The 20,030-nt window shown below is 43.0% G+C and overlaps 1 protein-coding gene across 2 annotated transcripts; it reads left to right on the top strand.

Moving 5' to 3' along the window:
- Positions 1-229: 229 nt before the first annotated feature.
- CRYM (crystallin mu) lies at positions 230-18,414 on the top strand. 2 transcript variants are annotated; one of them, XM_005304732.5, is made up of 8 exons: positions 230-402; positions 1,975-2,125; positions 3,136-3,198; positions 11,308-11,409; positions 11,923-12,109; positions 15,200-15,321; positions 16,027-16,111; positions 16,802-18,414. In XM_005304732.5, exons 1-8 carry the CDS (start codon positions 230-232, stop codon positions 16,864-16,866), a joined length of 948 nt encoding a protein of 315 aa, XP_005304789.2. In that variant the 3' UTR covers positions 16,867-18,414. The 2 variants fall into 2 exon arrangements, with proteins under 2 accessions (XP_005304789.2, XP_065416045.1); XM_065559973.1 differs by lacking the exon at positions 11,308-11,409.
- Positions 18,415-20,030: the final 1,616 nt, after the last annotated feature.

Raw genomic sequence — 20,030 nt, 5'->3', positions numbered from 1 at the left:
CACAGGGATTGGGGCGTGGCAGCAGAGTCACATACCGGCCCCAACAGGCTAGGATGGGCTCACCAGAATGTCTTGGGTACCCACTAGGTGGCGCCCCACACGGCTCAGATGCAGCAGCCTGGGTGGCAGCGGGGGTCCGGGACAAAACTTACAGCCAAGCGGGCACAAGAGGCTGCAGCGGAGGCGCACGAGAGTCTGTGTTGCCCGTGCGGCCCGGACGCTGGTCACCATGAGCGCTGCGTCGCCGGTTTTCCTGGGTTCCGAGGTGGTGGAGAAGCACTTGCACCGCGCCAGCCTCCTGATCCCTTCGCTGGAAGCTGCCCTGGCCAATTTTTCCAGCGGCGCGGAGGGAGGCGTCGTGCAGCCCATGCGCACCGTGGTGCCGGTGCAGAAGTACAGCGGGTAAGTAGGGGAGGGATGCACACTCTAGGGAGTCCCATCACGGGCACTCCTCGGGGGCGCCCCTCTCGTCCTGAGCCAGAGTGGGGGGACTAAGGAGGGGATCCCTTTCTCAGTCCCTCCCCACGGTGAGGACTTCCTTGGCTGGCCCTTGTGCAGCTGCCGTGATATTCCCCAGTTGTGTCTGGTTAGGGAGATTTCCAGCTCGGATACTGCAATGAGAGCAACCAGGCAGGCCGAGCGCAGCGAGCTTTCCCCTCTCCTGTCATGTCCCCTGCACCCGTCTACTCCTAGCGAGCACTCGTGCAAATCGCTACAGTCTCTGAAGTGCCCGACCAGGCTGGAGCAGCAGGCAGGTGCCCTAAATTTCCTGGTGCCCTACGCAGCTGCGTAGTTTGCGTATGGGTAAGGATGGCCCTGGCTGATGCTTCCTTCAAACGAGTTCTGGAGCTGGCTCCAAAGTCGTGCTGCAAAGGGAATGGAGAAAGTGCTTTGTGTCCTTTAAAATCGATGGTGAAGATCAGCCATCCAGGCTGTTATAAAGTGTGCCCATGGGCAGGTGTATCAGCACAAAACGCAACCCTCCCCTTTTGCAACTGGGAGCGGTTTCTGCCATGCAGCGTAGCAGTTTGGTAAACTGTTTGTTAACTTGCTACCGCCTGTCCATGGGGTTGCGAATCAGGAGGGGATGGGGTATGTGGTCAAAAACGATCCCGATCTGCTTCCTGACCGGAGTGGCCGCTTTCATTGCATTCGTGAAAGGGGAGGTAGGGTTTGTGGGTATGGAGCGTGCCCCTGAGCCCAAGTTGAGACCACAGTGGCCTCTTTTCATTTTTTCCACTGGCTTCTCCTTGCTTAGTTCCAATAACTGGGCTGCTCATGCACCTGTCACTGGTCCAGGGATGGTTGCAAAACGGGAGGGATGGGGTTTGTGGTCAAAAACACTCACAGTCTGCTTCCTCCTGGCTAATGTGCCAAATTGATCTATTGCATGATTGAGGCATGCTGTTTCATTTTTTTGTGTGTGAATCCGTGAAAAGGATAAAGCACTGCTGTGTCCTGCACAGAGAGAGAAAGAAAGTGGGGGCTGCTAGTGTTTCCAGGATAATAGGGGGATAATAATTAGTAGGAAAAGGAGAAGACTGTGGGTGGAATCCTGGCCTCCTCTGAGTTCAAAGGGGGTTTTGCCATTGACTTCAGTAGGGCAAAGATTTCACCCTATTAGTTCTGAACTAAAGCTGTGAATAGTCATTAACAGTGCCTGGTTAGGAGGAAAGTCAATGAGCAAACCATTAAAGTTAAACTGTACTGGAGAGCTGGGGTGAAATCCTGGCCCATTGAAGTCAATGGCAGAACTCCCATTGGGGGCAGATTAGATCCTTCTTTAGAAAACACATATTTAAATAGCCTAGAAAATGTCACACAATTTAGAAGTGGAGAAGAGAAAAAGTAGGGCTATAGAGAGGGTTATTTCTTACATTAGAGATCAAAAGCAGTTGCTTATTAACTTCTTGCTAGTTAGCTAACAAATTACAAAATTTCATGTTAAATGTATATATTTTTTCTCTTTCAAAGATTTTTAGGGGTCATGCCTGCTTACAGTGCAAAGGACGATGCTCTAACAACTAAACTGGTAACCTTCTATGAACACAAAAAGGATTCTTCTGTTCCCTCTCACCAAGCAATTGTATTACTCTTTGACCCAAGAAATGGCTCTTTAAAAGCTGTAAGTTCAGTGTGCATTGATGCATTCTGTTTTGTTAACAGTCTGTCAAAATCATACTTCGATTTTAGATGACATAGCTGGTGTAAATCACCATTCACTTCAGTGGAGTTATGGCGATTTGTGCCAGCTGAGAATCTGTCCCTCAGGCTTGTCTGTTTCATTCTCTTTAATCTGTCCTTCTTTCTTTGTTCTCTGAAACTGGTGATTTGAAGTGAAATTCTTTATTTGAAGAACTCCCCCGACACCATGTTTAGTTGATATTTTAGGGGGAAAGAATAAATTGCCAAATATTCTGAACTGTTAAAGGCAATGCAAGTTTTACTGTTGGCCTCTGTGAGAGTGGGATTGGGGGGCTGTAATAGGAATTTTGGGATATTATCTTTCTTAATTAAAAATGCAGATAATGGTTTGAGAAGGGCCAGAACAGTGAAAGTGTCTGTTTCTCAGTGAGGCTCCACAATCCATTTTCACATGATAATTGAATATATAGAGCCAGAATCTATATAGAGCCAGTGCCCACCCAGAGTGCAGCACAAGGTAGGGGGATACCTGAGTATGGCTCCATGGTGCTCTACCTGGGCCCTGGCATAGGTTAGAGCAGCCTAAGGGCTGCTCCATCATATACCTGCTTGCAGTGGTCCCCAGTGCTAACCAGAGTGCAGCGTGTTCTGGCCATGCCTTCATTGCCCTGAAACACCCCCGGTACTGGGGTCTCCAGGAAGTGTAGTGTAGAAATGTTTATGTTGGGTCAATGCCACTGTGATGATGGCAAATTTCCACTCGCTTTGTGCTGCCTGAGTGTCATGAAAGGAGTGGAGCAGGGAAGAGAATCTACCAATTTTCTATAGAATATATTTGCCAGTGTTGCATTAATAATAATCTTCTCTCAGGTTTTCCTTGTCCCTTCACATGATATATCAGTTATTAAGCACTAATTCACACATGGAGAAAGCATCTGGCATTATGTTTTCGGTGTTCATTTCAGTCTGTTTGATTTTCTTCTTTAAAAGGTCATGGATGGCAGTGTCATTACAGCAAAACGAACTGCTGCAGTTTCCGCGATAGCTACCAAGGTAGGTTTGATGCTTTATAAAGTGGGTTGAAGTAGATTATTGGTGTGTGACAAGGCAACCCTTCCTCTGGTGCCCTCCCGCAGAATGCCGCTGCATGACCCATGAACCTGCCACAGTTACCCCTTTCATCCAGAGTCCTCAGTAACTCCAGGTAATCTTTCCAGGTACCGATACCCTTTCCAGCATTTATTTATTACAAGAGTCCCAAAATTGTAATCCAGAATTCCTCAACACAGTCCAAATTCCCCAATTCCACAGTACATCCAATCTTTCAAGTCACAACAGTCCATGAACACACCAAGTACAGCTCTGATGTCTCTCACTATGCTCAGGCTCTTGGGTACAGCTCTGGCATCTCTCACCAGGCCTCATCCCAGCCCCTCAACCTGGGTTGCTTCTCTGCCCTGTTTCATTCTCAGGTCTGGCTCTGGCTCTCACCTGGAGACATCAGCAAGCTCACCGCAACATCCTCCGCCAGCCTTTATCTCTCTCTGGTCTTTCAGCCAGCAGGTGTCTCCTTCTGCCGCTCTCAGCCTTCAGCCCTCTCTATCCATGGTTCTGTGGCCTGGGGAAACTTGTATGTAATTCTTCAACTGCCTTCCACTTTCACTGGCTTGATCTGGATCACTGCTCAACACAGAACTCACAGCTAATTCCTTCAGGGCCAGCTCTCTCTCAGCCTCTGGACTCTCTCTTGCCTTTGGGCTGTCTCTCGTAATTCCCAGGGGCAGTCCCACCCTCTTTATTACACCAAACTAGGGCACATCTGGATTGGAACAGGAGAGCTGGGCCAGTTGTCCTGTGACATGGTGTCATGTAAAATAGCTTAGAGGTCAGACGCGAATGCGATCTAAGAGGCTTTCAATCCATGCCAGTTCTCTTTAATCATAGGTACTAGATTTATGACAATGTTCAGTCCTCAAAGAAAAGCCTAAAACTTGGTTGTTTCTATTTTAATTCCGAGGGAGTTGTGTAGAGTAATATAGTTTAAGGCCAGAAGGGACCACCAGATCATCTAGTCAGACCTCTTCCATATCACAGGCCACTAGCTCCACCCAGTTAACCCAGTATTGAGCCCAATAACCTGAAATAGATTAAACTATTGTTTACCATAGACAGCGAATAGGAGGGACCAACGTGAACCAATGACCTAGCCCTCTGCAATAGCAGGGAATTGATTAGGTGAGATATCCAAGATGATCCTAGTAAGTCGCATGTCGCAGAGAAAGGCAAATAACCCCCAAGGTCCCTGCCAATATGACCTGGGGAAAATTCCTTCCCAACCTAAAATAGCAGTTGGTATGACCCTGAGCATGTGAGCAAGACCCACCAGCCAAGCATCTGAGAGAGAATTTTTCTGTACCACATCAGAGCACGATCCCACCCCGTCTGGTGATGCCATCTGTGACCATCTCCAGTGCTTTAGAGGAAGGAGAACCACTCCCCAGAATACAACAGGGAAAAAGTCCTTCTTAACCCCTACAGGTGACCAACTGAAGCCCTGCATCATGAGATTTAGGAATATAAGACATAAGACTGGAAGGAACCCCCTTTGCCATCAAGCCAACCCCCATCACTGCATGCAACTCCATCATATAGTCCCAATCAAAAATTTATCAAGCTCTATCTTCAGACTAATTAGGCTGTTTATCTGAACAATGTCTATTGGAAGGCTGTTCCAAAACTTCATTCCTCAGATGATTACAAACTTTCTTCTAACTTCCATCCTAAATTCAGTCATGGCCAGTTTGTAACCATTTATTCTTGTGCCAACATTTTCCTTTAACCTAAATAGCTCTTCTCCCTACCTGTTGTCTATCTCCCAGTGTCTTCATAGAGAGTAATCATATCCTCTCTCATCCTTCATTTTGCTAGGCTAAACAAGCCATGCTCTTCCAGTGTCTTCTCAGAAGATAGGTCCTCCATGCCCCTGGTCACCTAGTAGCTCTTCTCTGCACCAGTTCCAGTTTGAGATCATCTTTCTTGAACATGAGTAATCAGATTTGTACACAGTATTCCAAATTAGGTCTTACTAGTGCCTTGTACAATTACATTAATACTTCTCTATCGTTACTGGAAATAACTCTTCAGTGTATACACGAACGATATGCCTGAAATAATAGTGCAGAAGTTTGCGTATACTGATGGTTTGGCACTCGCCACTTAGGCCCGTAGCTTTAAAGAACTTGAAGTGACCCTTAGGCTTGGTCTACACTAAACCCCCAAATCGAACTAAGGTACGCAACTTCAGCTACGTGAATAACGTAGCTGAAGTTCGAAGTACCTTAGTTCGAACTTACCTCGGTCCACACGCGGCAGGCAGGCTCCCCCGTTGACTCCGCGGTACTCCTCTCGTCTAGCTGGAGTACCGCAGTCGACGGCGAGCACTTCCTGGTTCGACTTATCGCGTCCAGACAAGACGCGATAAGTCGAACCCAGAACTTCGATTGCCAGCCGCCGAATTAGCTGCTGGGTGTAGACATACCCTTAGATCTGACCTTAAGCTCATGGAGAAATACTTCCAAAAGCTGAGACCAAATCCAAGCAAATCGGTAGTCTCTACTTTCCACTTTGACAATAGAATTGCACAAAACACTCATAACTCAAGTTTCATGTGAAACTGTGCATTACGACCCAAAGCCAATATATTTCAGTGGCATTCTTGACTGCACACTGACCTTTCATGACCACTTCAAGCAAGTAGCCTTGAAAGCAAAAACTCATGTCAACATTATTTAAAAGTTAGTGGGAACAAGCTGGGGATCAACTGTCCTGGTTCTAGGAACATTGGCCTTGGCCCTTGTGTATTCAGTTGCAGAGTATTGTGCCCTGGTGTGGAAAAGAAGCTGCTATACTCAGCGTATGGAGAGGCAGCTGAATCAGACCATGCAAATCATCACGGAAACTTTAAAATCAACACCTCTACTGTGGCTTTCTGTATTGACAAACATCGAACCTCCAGCTGTCCGTTGAGATATAGCCACAGCACAAGAACTTAAATATGCCGAAGACTATGCAGAACCTCCCATCTGGCAGGTTATGGATAACATACCCCCATCACGCCTGAAATCGTGAAAGCTACTATAGACCACACTTGATCACTTCTAGTCTCTGGATCTGGCGAGGGAATGGCAAAGTGTCTGGACCTCATCTGCTGTTCCAAACAAGCACATTATTACTGAACCAACAAATGCCTCCTCGGTTTCGACCTGCCACACAGACTTGGGACCACATTGACCCACATCCAAAGAAATAGTGGAAGATGCGGCTACTTGATGCACAAGTGGAAAATCAAAGACTCTGTTTCATGTGACTGCAATGAGAACATCCAAACCAATGAACACATCAGAACATAGTGTCCCAAATATGGATTCAAAGATGAATTGGATGATATCCACAGTGTCTCAGAGGAGGCCTGGAAATGGCTTATGGACCTACAACTGCATCTATAAAATGTCACTCTGTAGATGCCATACATGCCTGCGAGAGAGACTGGAAATGCCTCACCTGATATATCCTAGGACCACATTTGCCTATTTCACAGTTGTATCACATTCACGGCACATAGTCATCCTGTGATCAACTAACACAACCAGGTATCTCTCCTCCTCTGTCATTTTCAACTGATGAGTCCCCAGTTTATAGCAGAAATTCTTATTATTAGTTCTTATGTTCATGACCTTGCACTTTTAAATTTCATCTCATTTCTATTACTCCAGGTCATCAGTGTCATCCAATTCTTCCTGTATAAAATTCCATTCCTGTGTATTGACAATGCCTCCCAACTTCATGTCATCAGTACATTTTACTAGCACCTTCCTACTTTTTGTGCCAAAGTCATAAGTCCCAAGTCTGATCCTTTAGGAACTCTGCTAGTAACCTCCCTTCAGCCCAGTTGTTCTTCTTTCACCACAACCATTTGTCTTCTCCCCTTTTGCCGGTTTCTTAACCTACTTACAGTTCTTACCCTAATCCCCATCTTCTTCATCTGAATTACTAATTTCCCGTGTATATGAAATGCCTTACTGAAGGCCAGATAGATTAGATCTACTTCATTTTCCTTATTTTAAAAAATCAGTTATTTTATCAAAGAAAAGGTATTCATGCTTGTATTAGAGGGGTAGCAGTGTTAGTCTGGATCTGTAAAAAGCAACAGAGAGTCCTGTGGCACCTTTAAGACTAACAGATGTATTGGAGCATAAGCTTTCGTGGGTGAATGCCCACTTCGTCAGACGCATGTAATGGAAATTTCCAGAGGCAGGTATAAATATGCAGGCAAGAATCAGTCTGGAGAAAACGAGGTTAGTTCAATCAGGGAGGGTGAGGTCCTCTGCTAGCAGTTAAGGTGTGAACACCAAGGGAGGAGAAACTGCTTTTGTAGTTGGGTAGCCATTCACAGTCTTTGTTCAATCCTGATCTGATGGTGTCAAATTTGCAAATGAACTGAAGCTCAGCTGTTTTTCTTTGGAGTCTGGTCCTGAAGTTTTTTTTCTTTTTTGGTGTTGCTACATCATATCTACACCAGCAACACCATCACAGGACCTAACCAGATCAGCTAGAACATCACCGGTTCATTCACCTGCACGTCCACCAATGTTATATATGCCATCATGTGCCAGCAATGCCCCTCTGCTATGTACATTGGCCAAACTGGACAGTCACTACGTAAAAGGATAAATGGACACAAGTCAGATATCAGGAATGGCAATATACAAAAACCTGTAGGAGGACACTTCAACTTCCCTGGCCACACAATAGCAGATGTAAAGGTAGCCATCTTACAGCAAAAAGAAAAGGGTAAGTGCGGTGATAAATCAAAACTGATTAGACTACACAGCCTCTTCCCCAGTCTGGCCACTATGCCACTCCACATAACTTCCAATTCAAAGTAGGAATATTAATACAAATAAATCTTCAAATACTAATTTAAAAATATTTGACTGGTCTGTTAATAAAGCAGATAACCCTTCTGAGGCCATCAGTTTGAAGGAAAGTTTTAGTCTTCCAAGCGCAAGAATGATATCAAATCTGCCCATCTTCTTCATTATAAGTGCTATGTTTCCTGGCCCACTAACTCTTCTGCTTTAGATTGATGACCAGATTCTCTTCTCAGGTACATCAGTCTTATGCTGATGTAATTCCACCCAAATCAATGGAGTTACAGCCAACACAGAAGTGGAGTATCTATCCCCAAGAGCCACTCCATTTGGAGTGGAGAAGGGGCGAATAATGTGTGACCGGGGTCCTAATGGGGAGCCAGCTGTGGTCACTCAATTAGGGTGAACTGCAAAGAATGGGGCAGCCAAACCCCCAAAAGCTGGTGGATATTCCAATACTTAAATTTATCAAGCCAGCATAGAACAGTTTCTTTATTACCTTACTGGTTAGTCAGAAGTCCAAACAACACAGTTCCCTTAAAGTGATCCAGCCTCGGGCCTCCATCCAGGGACCCATGTCAAATATGATGAAAATTTCTGTAAATCTTATTTCGTCATATAAAAGAAAAGGAAAAGATTCCACTAATCCCAAAGGATCAGACACATTACCTCCCAGGTTAATGAATGTTTCAGATCTTACCCAAATACATGCTACAGCCAATTCTTATTAACTAAACTAAAATGTATTAAAAAACAGAAGAGAGAGAGTATGGTTAAAAGGTCAATATACATACAAAAAGCAACAGAGGGTCACTTGCATCTGAAGAAGTGAGGTTCTTACCCACGAAAGCTTATGCTCCCAGTACTTCTGTTAGTCTCAAAGGTGCCACAGGACCCTCTGTTGCTTTTTACAGATTCAGACTAACACGGCTACCCCTCTGATAATATACATACAGACATGAGTTCAATTCATTTAGGTGCAGATTCACAGCAGAGATGGTGAGCTTCGTAGTTGCAAAGAATTCTTTCAGAAATAAGAACAGGAGTACTTGTGGCACCTTAGAAACTAGTCTCTAAGGTGCCACAAGTACTCCTGTTCTTTTTGCGGATACAGACTAACATGGCTGCTACTCTGAAACATTTCAGAAATAGTTCTTAGTTTATAGTCCAATGTCCAAATATCACATTCAGGGCATATCAGCATAACTGGGACCTCAATCTTGTGACTCAAACTTCCCCTGAAGAAGCTTAAGCAGATCTGAGATGACAGAATCGGGACCCAAGGATCTTTTGTACAATTTCTTGTCTTTTGACAAGTTGGAATTGCTCAAGGAATAAAAGGTAATTAGGATGACTTTGAAGGAGGTCCATCACCGGTACTTAACTATACGAATTAACATAAGGCCATTTGCTTTTTCCTTCACCATTCACAGTACATTTCAAAGAGAGATGTTCACAATTCATTTAAATGATATCAGAATACAGCATAGACAGGGACTGTTGATTACATTGTGGACCCTACTCATACATATGTAAATACACAAAAACACAAACGTTATCTCCCTACATGTCTTTTGAGGGTTATTTATTTTGCAGGATGTTTAACCCTTTCTAGCCATGCATCACACAATGAATTCCTGAGATGTTAGACTGTAGGACTGCTCTCAGCTCAGACCTTCCCACCTTAAAACCAGATCCTGAAGACTTTACACAAGCAAAGCTCCACAAAAACAACAAGGAGTCCGGTGACACCTTAAAGGCTAACAGATTTATTTGGGGTAAAAAACCTCACTTCTTCAGATGCAGTGACTTCAAAGGAGCTTTGTCTGTATTAGAACTTCCAGATCAGACCCTTATCTGTCACCTGCTGCTCTGTGAGATTTTCAGGACTGTTTGAACCCAGCTTTCAGTTGTCATCTTGTCCTCTTTATGGCAGTTCCTCTTCAATAAGCCAGTACTTTTATGTACGGAACTTTTGAAATCAATGCTACAGAGTCAGTGTAACAAGAATCAAAATGAGCTCTTAGCTTTGATAAATCTGCTAGATGAGATTTTTTTTATTTCTTTGCAGCAGTGTCAGTTCAACTGGCATTGAGAGCCCATATAGTTCAAAGGCTTCAAGTACAAGAGTGGCCATAGCAAATGAACAAACAAGAAATGCAGGTGGCTGGGGCTAGGTTCAAACATCCCTTCTTTTCCCTCCCCAGTTCCTGGTGAACCACAGAGGATGATTAAACAGGGAAATTCAGAGCTACCAGAGGAGTGAATTTTAAGTCTTGAGCCTCAAGCCACTCTTGTTTGTAAATATTGACTGGTGGACACATATCCTGTTCTTAGCGAAGTTCATCTCTCTGGAGTGTTCTAAATCAGGGATGTCAGACATGGGCCATACCTGGCCAGGGCTGAAATGTAATCTCCCTTGTTTAGAAGGAAAAACAATTGTCCCAAACTGGTACCATTTTCAGCAATTTGACTCAGCTTAAAAAGGGATATGAACAAGTGACAAGTAGGAAGCTTCATTTCTAGTCTTTTTCTTCTTCTTCCTCTTCCTCCTTTTTTTAAAGAGCAGATAAACAACTCTTTAAACAAACACTCAGACTGAGGCTAGATTAGCGGGTTACTGTCTGGGGGCATGGCATTTCTTCCAAGCCCATTACCCCAGTTTTGGGATGCTCATTGTGTCCTACAGGATTGCTAAATAAAAGGCATTTCATCCTTTCTTTGAGTGGTGTCTGCAACAACAATGTATAATCTGCAAAATTTTGTGGGATAAGGATTGTAACTTATAGGGCTACATTTTGCCCTAGTATACCCGTGCAACTGGTGGTGTCAATGGAATTGCATGCCAGTAAATGAGGTCCTGTCTATCCTGGGGATATTTATACTCTTACAGTTATCCTGATGTAGGTGCAATCCCTCCGTGCCAATGCAGTGCACTGGTGTAAGCCCTGTTTCACCTCCAGTGCAGCATTTCTGCACTGGGGTTTTATACTGGTGTAACTACATACATGTAGCTACATCAATACAAATGCAAAAGTGCAAATTGAATCAAACCCACAAAAGTTTCTCTTAGGAATCAATGACCCCGCTGTACAACATTTAAAAATAAACACTCTAGTGTAAATGTGCCTAAGATTGAGGGGTTTTAATTTAAATAGTGGATCCATCATCACAACTGTGTTTTTTCCATGACTACTGTCATTGATTTCTTTTCTAACTTGATATATTTTAGTTCTTAATGCCAGCTGATTCAGAAGTGCTGTGCATTCTAGGAGCTGGTGTTCAAGCCTATAGCCATTATGAGGTCTTCACAGAGCAGTTCTCATTTAAAGAGGTAAGCCAAGGAATGCATCTCAAAGGAGAAGATTTATTTTTCTCAATTATTTTTTCAGTAACACCAATAACAAATAACGTATATAATAACCAGTAAAGTTGTATCTAATGGCTTCAGCAAATTTCAACAAAATGTCTCTAGACATTGCACTTCTATAGCCTTTCCTCCTCCCTTCTCAAAGCATTTTAATAACACATGCTGGAAACAAAGTCAAGTTTCAGCCTTACTCTTTTCTCTGTTTGAAAAAATCCTACCGTATATAAGTTTCTTGGACAAGTTTCCTGCAGCCTCGATCAGTTCAGATTTTCTATTTAAAATGTATTTTATAAATATAAAGATGCCATGAACTGTTATACTAGCATTGCAAGATAATCATGAAGATGTACTAGTCCAGACACAAAATCTACTCACCTGTTCTTTGCCAGGATAAGTAATGATAATGAAGAAAACTTTTTGCAAGGACGGGTTATTCATATTATATAATCTCTACATGCTTTCCATGTTGCTTTGCAGGTCAGGATATGGAATCGCACTAAGGAGAATGCTGTGAAGTTTGCTCGCTCAGTTAAGGGTCCACCAGTGCAGGTTTGCTCCTCTGCTCAGGAGGCTGTCACCGGAGCTGATGTGATTATAACGGTAACCATGGCAACAACGCCAATTTTATTTGGAGAGTGGATAAAACCAGGTGCCCATATCAACGGTATGCCAGACTCTCATTGATTAGGGGGGTTTCTCTGCTATTATTTGTATTATTATTTTATTTAGCTCTGATGTGCTCAATGCTGTGCTGTATAATACTCACAAAGACAGTTTCTGCCCAGAATGGTCTAGATTTCTCAGAATAATCACTTCTCCTCTTTGAGCACGGTCCTGCAGGGTGTCTGTATTCAATGCTATTAAGGATTCTGCTATTGTATGTTTGAGCAGCAGGAATCTCAGCTTTGCTATGGTAGCCAACAAGGTGTGGCCTTGATGTCCATTTGGTCTTAGACTTAAACAACACCCTAGAAACCTGTTCCCACAGTGATTTTTTTAGTAGCACTTCTGTTTCCCTGATATTTATCTTCTTTTCTACTGCCCTGTTTTGCAAACTCCTTTATTTCTTCTTTTGGGGCTGACTCCCTTTGATCTCAGTGGGAGTTTTGCCTGAGTTAAGAACCGTGTAAAAATTGAGAGAACCTCAGGGTTTGGTCCCTTCACTGTGTTCTTTTTTTAAATTGTGTTTTCTGGTGATGTTGTTGCTGCCCTAGCATACAGAGTTCCTGAGCTCCTTGGCATTTATTTACGTTATTTAATTTGGAGCTGGTTCAGATGACCTTGTGCACTTTCCAAGTGGTCTGGTAATGAGACAAAGGCAACTTGTAAGAGGGAACAATTTAAAGGAAGTTCCCACATTTCAAAAGCACCCCACCAATTTTTCAAACTCAGTTTAATTCTTTGCCGGTGACATTGTTCTGTGCTGTCTCACAGCATGAAGGCCGTGTGTACAACCAGAATCAATTAGTGTCTTCATTTGCTGAGGCAACACATACACAAAGACCACCTCTCCTGGTTTTTTTTCCCCAGAGGCATTCCTACTGCATGAGTAGGCATTCAGACAACACTGGAGTTCTCACATCCCTACTGTCTGTAAAGTTGTAAAGAAGAATTGTTTTACCATTCAGTTCAATATTATTTGTGTTTCTCTGTACAAAAGAAGTTGCTAACACTAGGAGTTTTACATTTTTTTTTAATGATAAGCCTTTGTTCACAAAACTGTTTCGGTAAGTAAAGATCTGTAAATGGGCTCCAATTGTACTGCTTACAAAGTCATAAGAAAAGAATGGAAACTGCAGGTTTAGAAATCCCAGATAATAATGTTCAGTCATCGGTCTGCACATACAGTTCCCTGCAGCAAACTGCTTCTTTGGTTCTGATCTGATAAGGATAAGTGAGGGATCTTTTAATTGCATTTCTCTCTACAGGCACGTAACCTCAAGACAGTCTGGATCAAAAACACTTAATAAAAAAGAATTATGAAATTCAAGGCTTTTGCAAATGAATTGAGGAGAGGGAAGTGGAGAGGGGCAAGAGATAATAGGAAAAGGGGGGTGATTGGGTCATTTACGTAGATGTCTACATCCTGCTGAGGAAGAGGTTACAATCACAACATCCAGCAGGGCTTTGTCAGGAGCAGCAGGAAGAGGGTGAAGAACAGAAGAAGGGGCTGATAAGATAAGAGAGGATATGATAGAGCAGCATAACACCAGCCTACCAAACTACAGTACAGTGTGGTTGTTTGTTAGTTAAACAACTTTATAAATACGCTTGTTATTCGAGAAAGGGTTGGACTTGGCAGCCTTTGAGACTGAAGGTCTGTGATTTATGATGAAAAGCACTATATGAGCACTAAGTACTTTTATTATCTGTAGCAGAGATACAGCGTAGGCAGTGACAGGGTGAGCTTCCCTGTGTTGCCTTGCCTTGTCAGACTTGCCCTAAAGGGCGAAAGGGTAGTTGTTGTACATCCGTCCTTGGTGCTAACCAAGCACTTGGCTTGTCTGGTTTTGTATTAGTTTGTTAATGTCTTTGACTGCTGTGAGAATGGGAACAAGCTGGACATGGATAAAACTCTTAGGCCAAACTGGGGAATGCACCCGTGTAACAAATAATATATTTTGCTCAAGGAGCTTGAGGTTTATTGGCAGATATTTCACTGTGATTACTTTGTAAATGCTATGCAGAGCACTACCTCCCTTTCTCTGCCTCCACTATGACCTCTCCTCTTTGGCTAAGCCTTCCAGAGGAGTAGAGATGTAAGCAAGAGGGCCAAGCCTAAGAGGAAAAGGCTGTCTAACGACAAACGCTAACAAAGAATCCTGCTCCCCTTGTGAGTTCACCCTGCCGTTGTGGATTTGCTTCCACATGAGTTTTATTTTACTGCTAGCAGCCTGATTCTACAAGGCAGGGGTGGCCAACCTGAGCCTGAGAAGGAGCCAGAATTTACCAATGTACATTGCCAAAGAGCCAGAATAATACATCAGCCGCCCCCCCCCCCCCGCCACCTCCTGCCCGCCGGCAGCCCTGCCGATCAGCACTTCCCCCTCCCTCCTGCCCGACGTGATCAGCTGTTTCTCAATATACAGGAGGCTCTGGGATGGAGGGGGGAGGAGCAAGGGTGCAGCAGGCTCAGAGGAGGGGGCAGGAAGGGGCAGGGGCCTTGGGGTAAGAGGTGGAGTGGGGGCAGGGCCTGGGGTTGAGCAGTGGAAAGTTGGCACCTCTAGCTCCAGCCCCAGAATCAGCACCTATGTAAGGAGCCGCATATTAACTTCTGAAGAGCCTCATGCGGCTCCGGAGCCACAGGTTGGCCACCCCTACTACAAGGGAACTCATTGATTTCAGTGGTCCTGGTCGTGTTGTCACTGAATACAAGGATTTCAGTGGGAGCAGGATTAGACCCAATGAGGGCTGAGGGTGCTCAGCAGGCATAACAGGAACAGCACTTTGGAGGATTGGACCCTAAGGGCTCAATCCTGCTTTGACATCAATGGGAGTAGAAGGTGCTCAGCGGGATCAAGCCCTAGATGCATAATGTACAGCTCAGTCGGAAGCCCAGGACTTCCCCTAGTCAATCAGGCTGTTCTTGTTCTGTATCAGTGAAATTGTCCTCAAGGTTAATTTCAGGCTGTTTGTGCCTAAGTGACGACACTGCTGTGGAAAGACATTATTCACCTCTGTTGAACAAGAAATGTGTTTCTGTTAAATCCATTTGAAATATTTCTCTCTGAAGTTAATCACTTCTATCTTTTAGCTGTTGGGGCAAGCAGACCAGACTGGAGAGAGCTGAATGATGAAGTGATGAAGAATTCTGTCCTGTATGTGGATTCTCGAGAGGCTGCTCTGAATGAATCAGGAGATGTTATATTATCAAGGGTAAGTCTTTCTTAAATGCTAGAGCTTCTCCCCTCGAATGCTACTTTTGCACTGCGCCATTTCTCATTGCTTTCAGATCCATCCTTTATTAGATCTACACTTAAAAATGTGTAATGTTTCAAAAATTATTCCAAATCTTTCACTTTCATCCCAGAAGATCCCAAAGCAATTTATACATAATGGGACAAATTCTGCTCTGTTGCACCTATGTATCCCCATGATAGACGTTTCAGCATAATTAAATTGGAACTGCCTCTAATGTGTGGAGGCCAGCAGCCAAACAGATGGCTGTCACACTGCACAAAATTGAGGAGAGGGGACCTTTTGTCATGCCCTTACACAAAGTGCCATAGTATTTTTTTTTAATGTCCACACATAGCAGACAGGGCTTTCATTTTTAAGGTTTCATCTGCGAAACCAACAAACTGTAAACTACCTGGAAGTCAATTGATCTTTGTCAGCAAGGTAACAGGTCGATCATTTTGAGTAATGAAATTCAGGCAGATATTTTTCTCTGAAAGCCATGTTATTCTTCTGAAATTTCTGTCTAGTTTCTATATTACTTGACCTAACAATGATCTGTTTTCCCAGTAACAGAACCTTTCCAATTTTTTGTCTTCTTTCTTTTAAAATCACTCAAAAAACAGTTTATTTCTCTAGATGGCTGTCATGGATATCAAGCCTAAATGTGCATTTGTTTCACAGGCAGAGATTTTTGCCGAGCTGGGGGAGGTAGTGAAAGGGACAAAACCAGCCTTGCGTGAGAAAACAACAGTGTTCAAATCACTGGGTAAGAATAACCCCCTCCTATGTGTAAATCTGACGAGGAACAATGCCTTGTTATTTATTAAGTCCCTCTTGCATGGGAAAGTTGATGATCTTCAAAGCTGCTGTCCCAACACACTCTACAGAGGACAGTAGCTACAATATAAGATGTGTATTTTCCCTCCTTTCTCAATGTAGCAAGACTCATAAAATCTAAATTGAAAGGAAAGCAAACATGATAGAAAAATATGTTGTCCATTTTTTTTAAGTTCCATTTACTCAACTCATGACTACATTGTTTACTAACATAGCTCCAACCTGAATGTCCTACTCTGATGCCCCTGAAGTCTATTTGACTTGAAGGTGATGTGACAAAGAAGTATGGTATTGGAAGTGATCAGAAGGCTGGATTACCATGGTCGAAGTTGAATGACCTGTTAGCAAGGATCCATTGGTTCCAGTTGTGGTAGCTTTTACAGCATGGATACATGTCCAATGGGAATTGGATTGAAACCAATAAACTCCTTTTACACATGGCACCTAACAGCTATCTGATGGTGATAACTTCTTGTCATTACCAGACTGGTGTCCTAGATTGTGGTGTGAAAGATTCTCTAATCCATTGTCTAGTCATTCTGTTTCCCTGTGAAGTTAAATTATTTCATTCAACCGAAGTATTGGTTGTAGGTGATTTTAATTCTGTTATATATTTCAGGGATGGCAATTGAAGACACTGTGGCAGCAAAATTCGTTTATGATTCCTGGTCAGCTGGTAACTAAAACGAAGAGCCTGCAATACTAAGAAGGACAAAATAATAGAAAGAAAATGGTTCATGCTTAGTTTTCTTGTACCATTTCTTTATAAGAAAAGGAAGTAATTCCATAGGGAATATAGTACTTTATAACTTTCAATAGCCAATATTAAAATTACATCATATACAGCATTTACTTTTATTCTTTAATGTCAGGCATCTAATGTTTTGTAAAGTTACTAACAAATGTATTTCTGTGCATTTTGATATCCTTTGGAATAAACCACTTTTGCTCACTAATGTAACAGCTAGCAGAAAAACGGTGTGCAGATTTCATGTCTGTGGAGAGCTAATTGGTATTGTGGTAAAATGCACTAGTATGGAGACTGCAGTTTAAATCTGGTATCATGTCACTAGTGATAGCTGTCTCCATTTAAACCCCAGTGGGACAGTTCTCAGCATGATGAAACCACCATCATTCAGACATCTATCCATCTGGTCTCTAGAAAGGTCTGAATCTGGAATGCTAGAAATGCTGTAGGTTACAGTTAGAGTGTGTTAATCAAAAAGGGTAAATAGTTAATCATGTTCAGTGCCTTGCTATGCTGGGACTTAGTATTATCAGTTTATGATGGTCATGAGATTCACCCAAAACTTCAGCGTTAAACAGTTTTTTCTTTAAAAATAAATAAATAATATTGCACATATTCTATTGGGAGATTTCCTGATTTAATATGTTCATAAATTCTCTACTAAGGCTCTCTTAGGTTAGAGCCATGCTGACTTATTCCAGTGGGATAAACTTCTTCCCAGTGTGAAGACAAACCTTTTCAGTGCTGAGGTTTGTTTGTGTCTTGAGTAGGTGAGTGGACTGGTAAGCATGCTTTTAGCCATATGAGCATTGCTTTAAAGGAGCCTCTCTTTCTTTCTTTAAAGGAGCCAGGGGTGACATGCTAGGTAAGGAAAAGTTCCTGTTCTATGCTAACAACCCAACTGTTTTACATAGATTGCACATCTGTTAATAGATGGCTCTTGTCTTGGGAAAGAGTCCCAAGCTTGGGGCTGCATTTGGGCCTTATAAAATTGCTTGCATCTACATTTTATACCATGCAGGTAATTAAATATTTCTTCATTCCATGGGAACGTATATAGCACAGTCATTTGTAATGCTGCTAGTACAGTATAGAGAAGCAATAGACAGGAGGTACAGTAGAATTTACTGTTAAATCTCTAGGTGGTGCATGTGTAAATTTATAAAGAGAATTATGGGCAAAAGTCACAGGTGACATAATGTGTGTGTAAGTTACAAGCCTTTTGTAAACTAGTCAGAAAATAGGAGTAAATTGCATAGTAGTGTAATTTGCATAGATTTAGCATTGAGGGGTAACAAACCCTTAAATCTTTTGGGTCAAACGATGCTCTCTTTTACGTGGGTGCAAAATCCAGAGTAACTCCATTGATTTTCCAGTGGCATAAGTGAATGAAGAATTTGTCCTCCTAACCTTTGCTTTTTTAAATTGTAATGATGTGACCTTAAAAATTCTGTTATGAAAAAAATCACATTTAATGTACTGAACATTTTGAAATGTGTGCATTTATTTAGCAGTGAAGGACTAATGACACTGGGATGATCCAAGTGTAACGTGGGCTGCCAGAGCGAGTTTCCACACATAACTCTGGCAAAACAGCAATACCATCTAGCAAAACTGCTATCCCAGTGCTATGCCTCTCTTGAACAAGGATTGCAGTTCTGGCCAGACTGAGTAACATTTTGAGGTGGGGCACCAATGGGGAGTGAAATGAGAACACCAAATGGTTCATTTCCACATGTGAAATAAGCCAGCCTTTGTGTTTTGTTCTCTGAAGGTGGAACAGTTTATGCACTAACTCACTGCCCAGTGATTTATATTGATGTTTGAAAATAAAAAACGAGATGGCTCCAATCGAAGGACTTGATCCTGGCCACCTTGAACTTCCATTGGCTTCAGTGGGAAAAGCAGGTGCTCAGAGCCATGCTCCAAAACTCCACAAGTGGACATTTCTAAACTTTTGGGAAGTTTGGATTGAACTCTGGATCCAGTTTTCATAAACCAAACTAAATACCCAGATCCAAATGCCCCCCAACTTTGTAAACATTCAGAGCTGAATCTGAACATTACAGCTTGCTCCCATCTCTAGTAAAAATAGTTCTTGGTCGTTTTCCATTTGGGGATTATGTTAAATAGTTGCCAAAATGTGGCTGTTATCAAGGTGCTGTATCAGATGGTTCACTTTCTGACTTGACATTTCTCTCTGTATTTTCTATTAGCATTTCCAATACCAGACTGAGAGGGCCATTTAATTGTAGCAAAATTGCAGCACGTTCAGATGGGATTTCCAAAGGAGCCTAGGAACGTTAAGTGCCCAGTCCCACTGAACTTCAGGGGGAGTTGTATGCCTTGCTCCCTTACCTTCCTTTGAAAATTCCAGCCTAGATCTATATATTTTTCTTCTTTCACAAATCCCAGAGGTACAACCTCAGGATGAGTATCATGTGCAACAGACATGTAAGTTAAAATGAAGGGGAAACTATTTTATTTTTAGTAATCTTTCATTTTATTGTCCTTTATTTGTTAAAACTCTTTTTATAGACAATTAAAACAACTTTTTCTATCTAATTTGTGCTGCCTCTTCCTGTGATTTTTAGCACTGCAAGTATCAACATGGCTGTCCCTTGTAGTAAATTACTTGCTGAGGGCAGGGCCGGCTCCAGGGTTTTGGCCGCCCCAAGCAGCCAAAACAAACAAACAACCAAAAAGCCGCGATCTGCGGCGGCAATTCGGCGGAAGGTCCTTCACTCCCAGGCGGAGTGAGGGACCGTCCGCCGAATTGCCGCCGAATACCTGGACGTGCCGCCCCTCTCCGGAGCGGCCGCCCCAAGCACCTGCTTGAGAAGCTGGTGCCTGGAGCTGGCCCTGGCTGAGGGAAAAGAAAACAAGCCAACTCTGCCTCACTCTTGAGACTGGACTTTCCAGTCTCTGGTAATGCAGCACATTTTGTATTCACGGTGCTGCCTGTCCAGTTTAGACTGTAAGCTCCATGGGGAAGTGGCCACTGCTTCTGTATGCTATACAGGGCTGAGCACACCAGTGGGGCTCAACAAATAATTATGCAGGCATAGATTTGACTGGATGCTTTTACCCATAGTATATA

The sequence above is a fragment of the Chrysemys picta genome, chromosome 10 (assembly GCF_011386835.1).
Source record: "Chrysemys picta bellii isolate R12L10 chromosome 10, ASM1138683v2, whole genome shotgun sequence".
Classification (NCBI taxonomy): Eukaryota; Metazoa; Chordata; order Testudines; family Emydidae; genus Chrysemys; species Chrysemys picta.
Note: the sequence above shows the minus strand (reverse complement) of the source record. Positions and strands in the feature narration are given on the sequence as shown.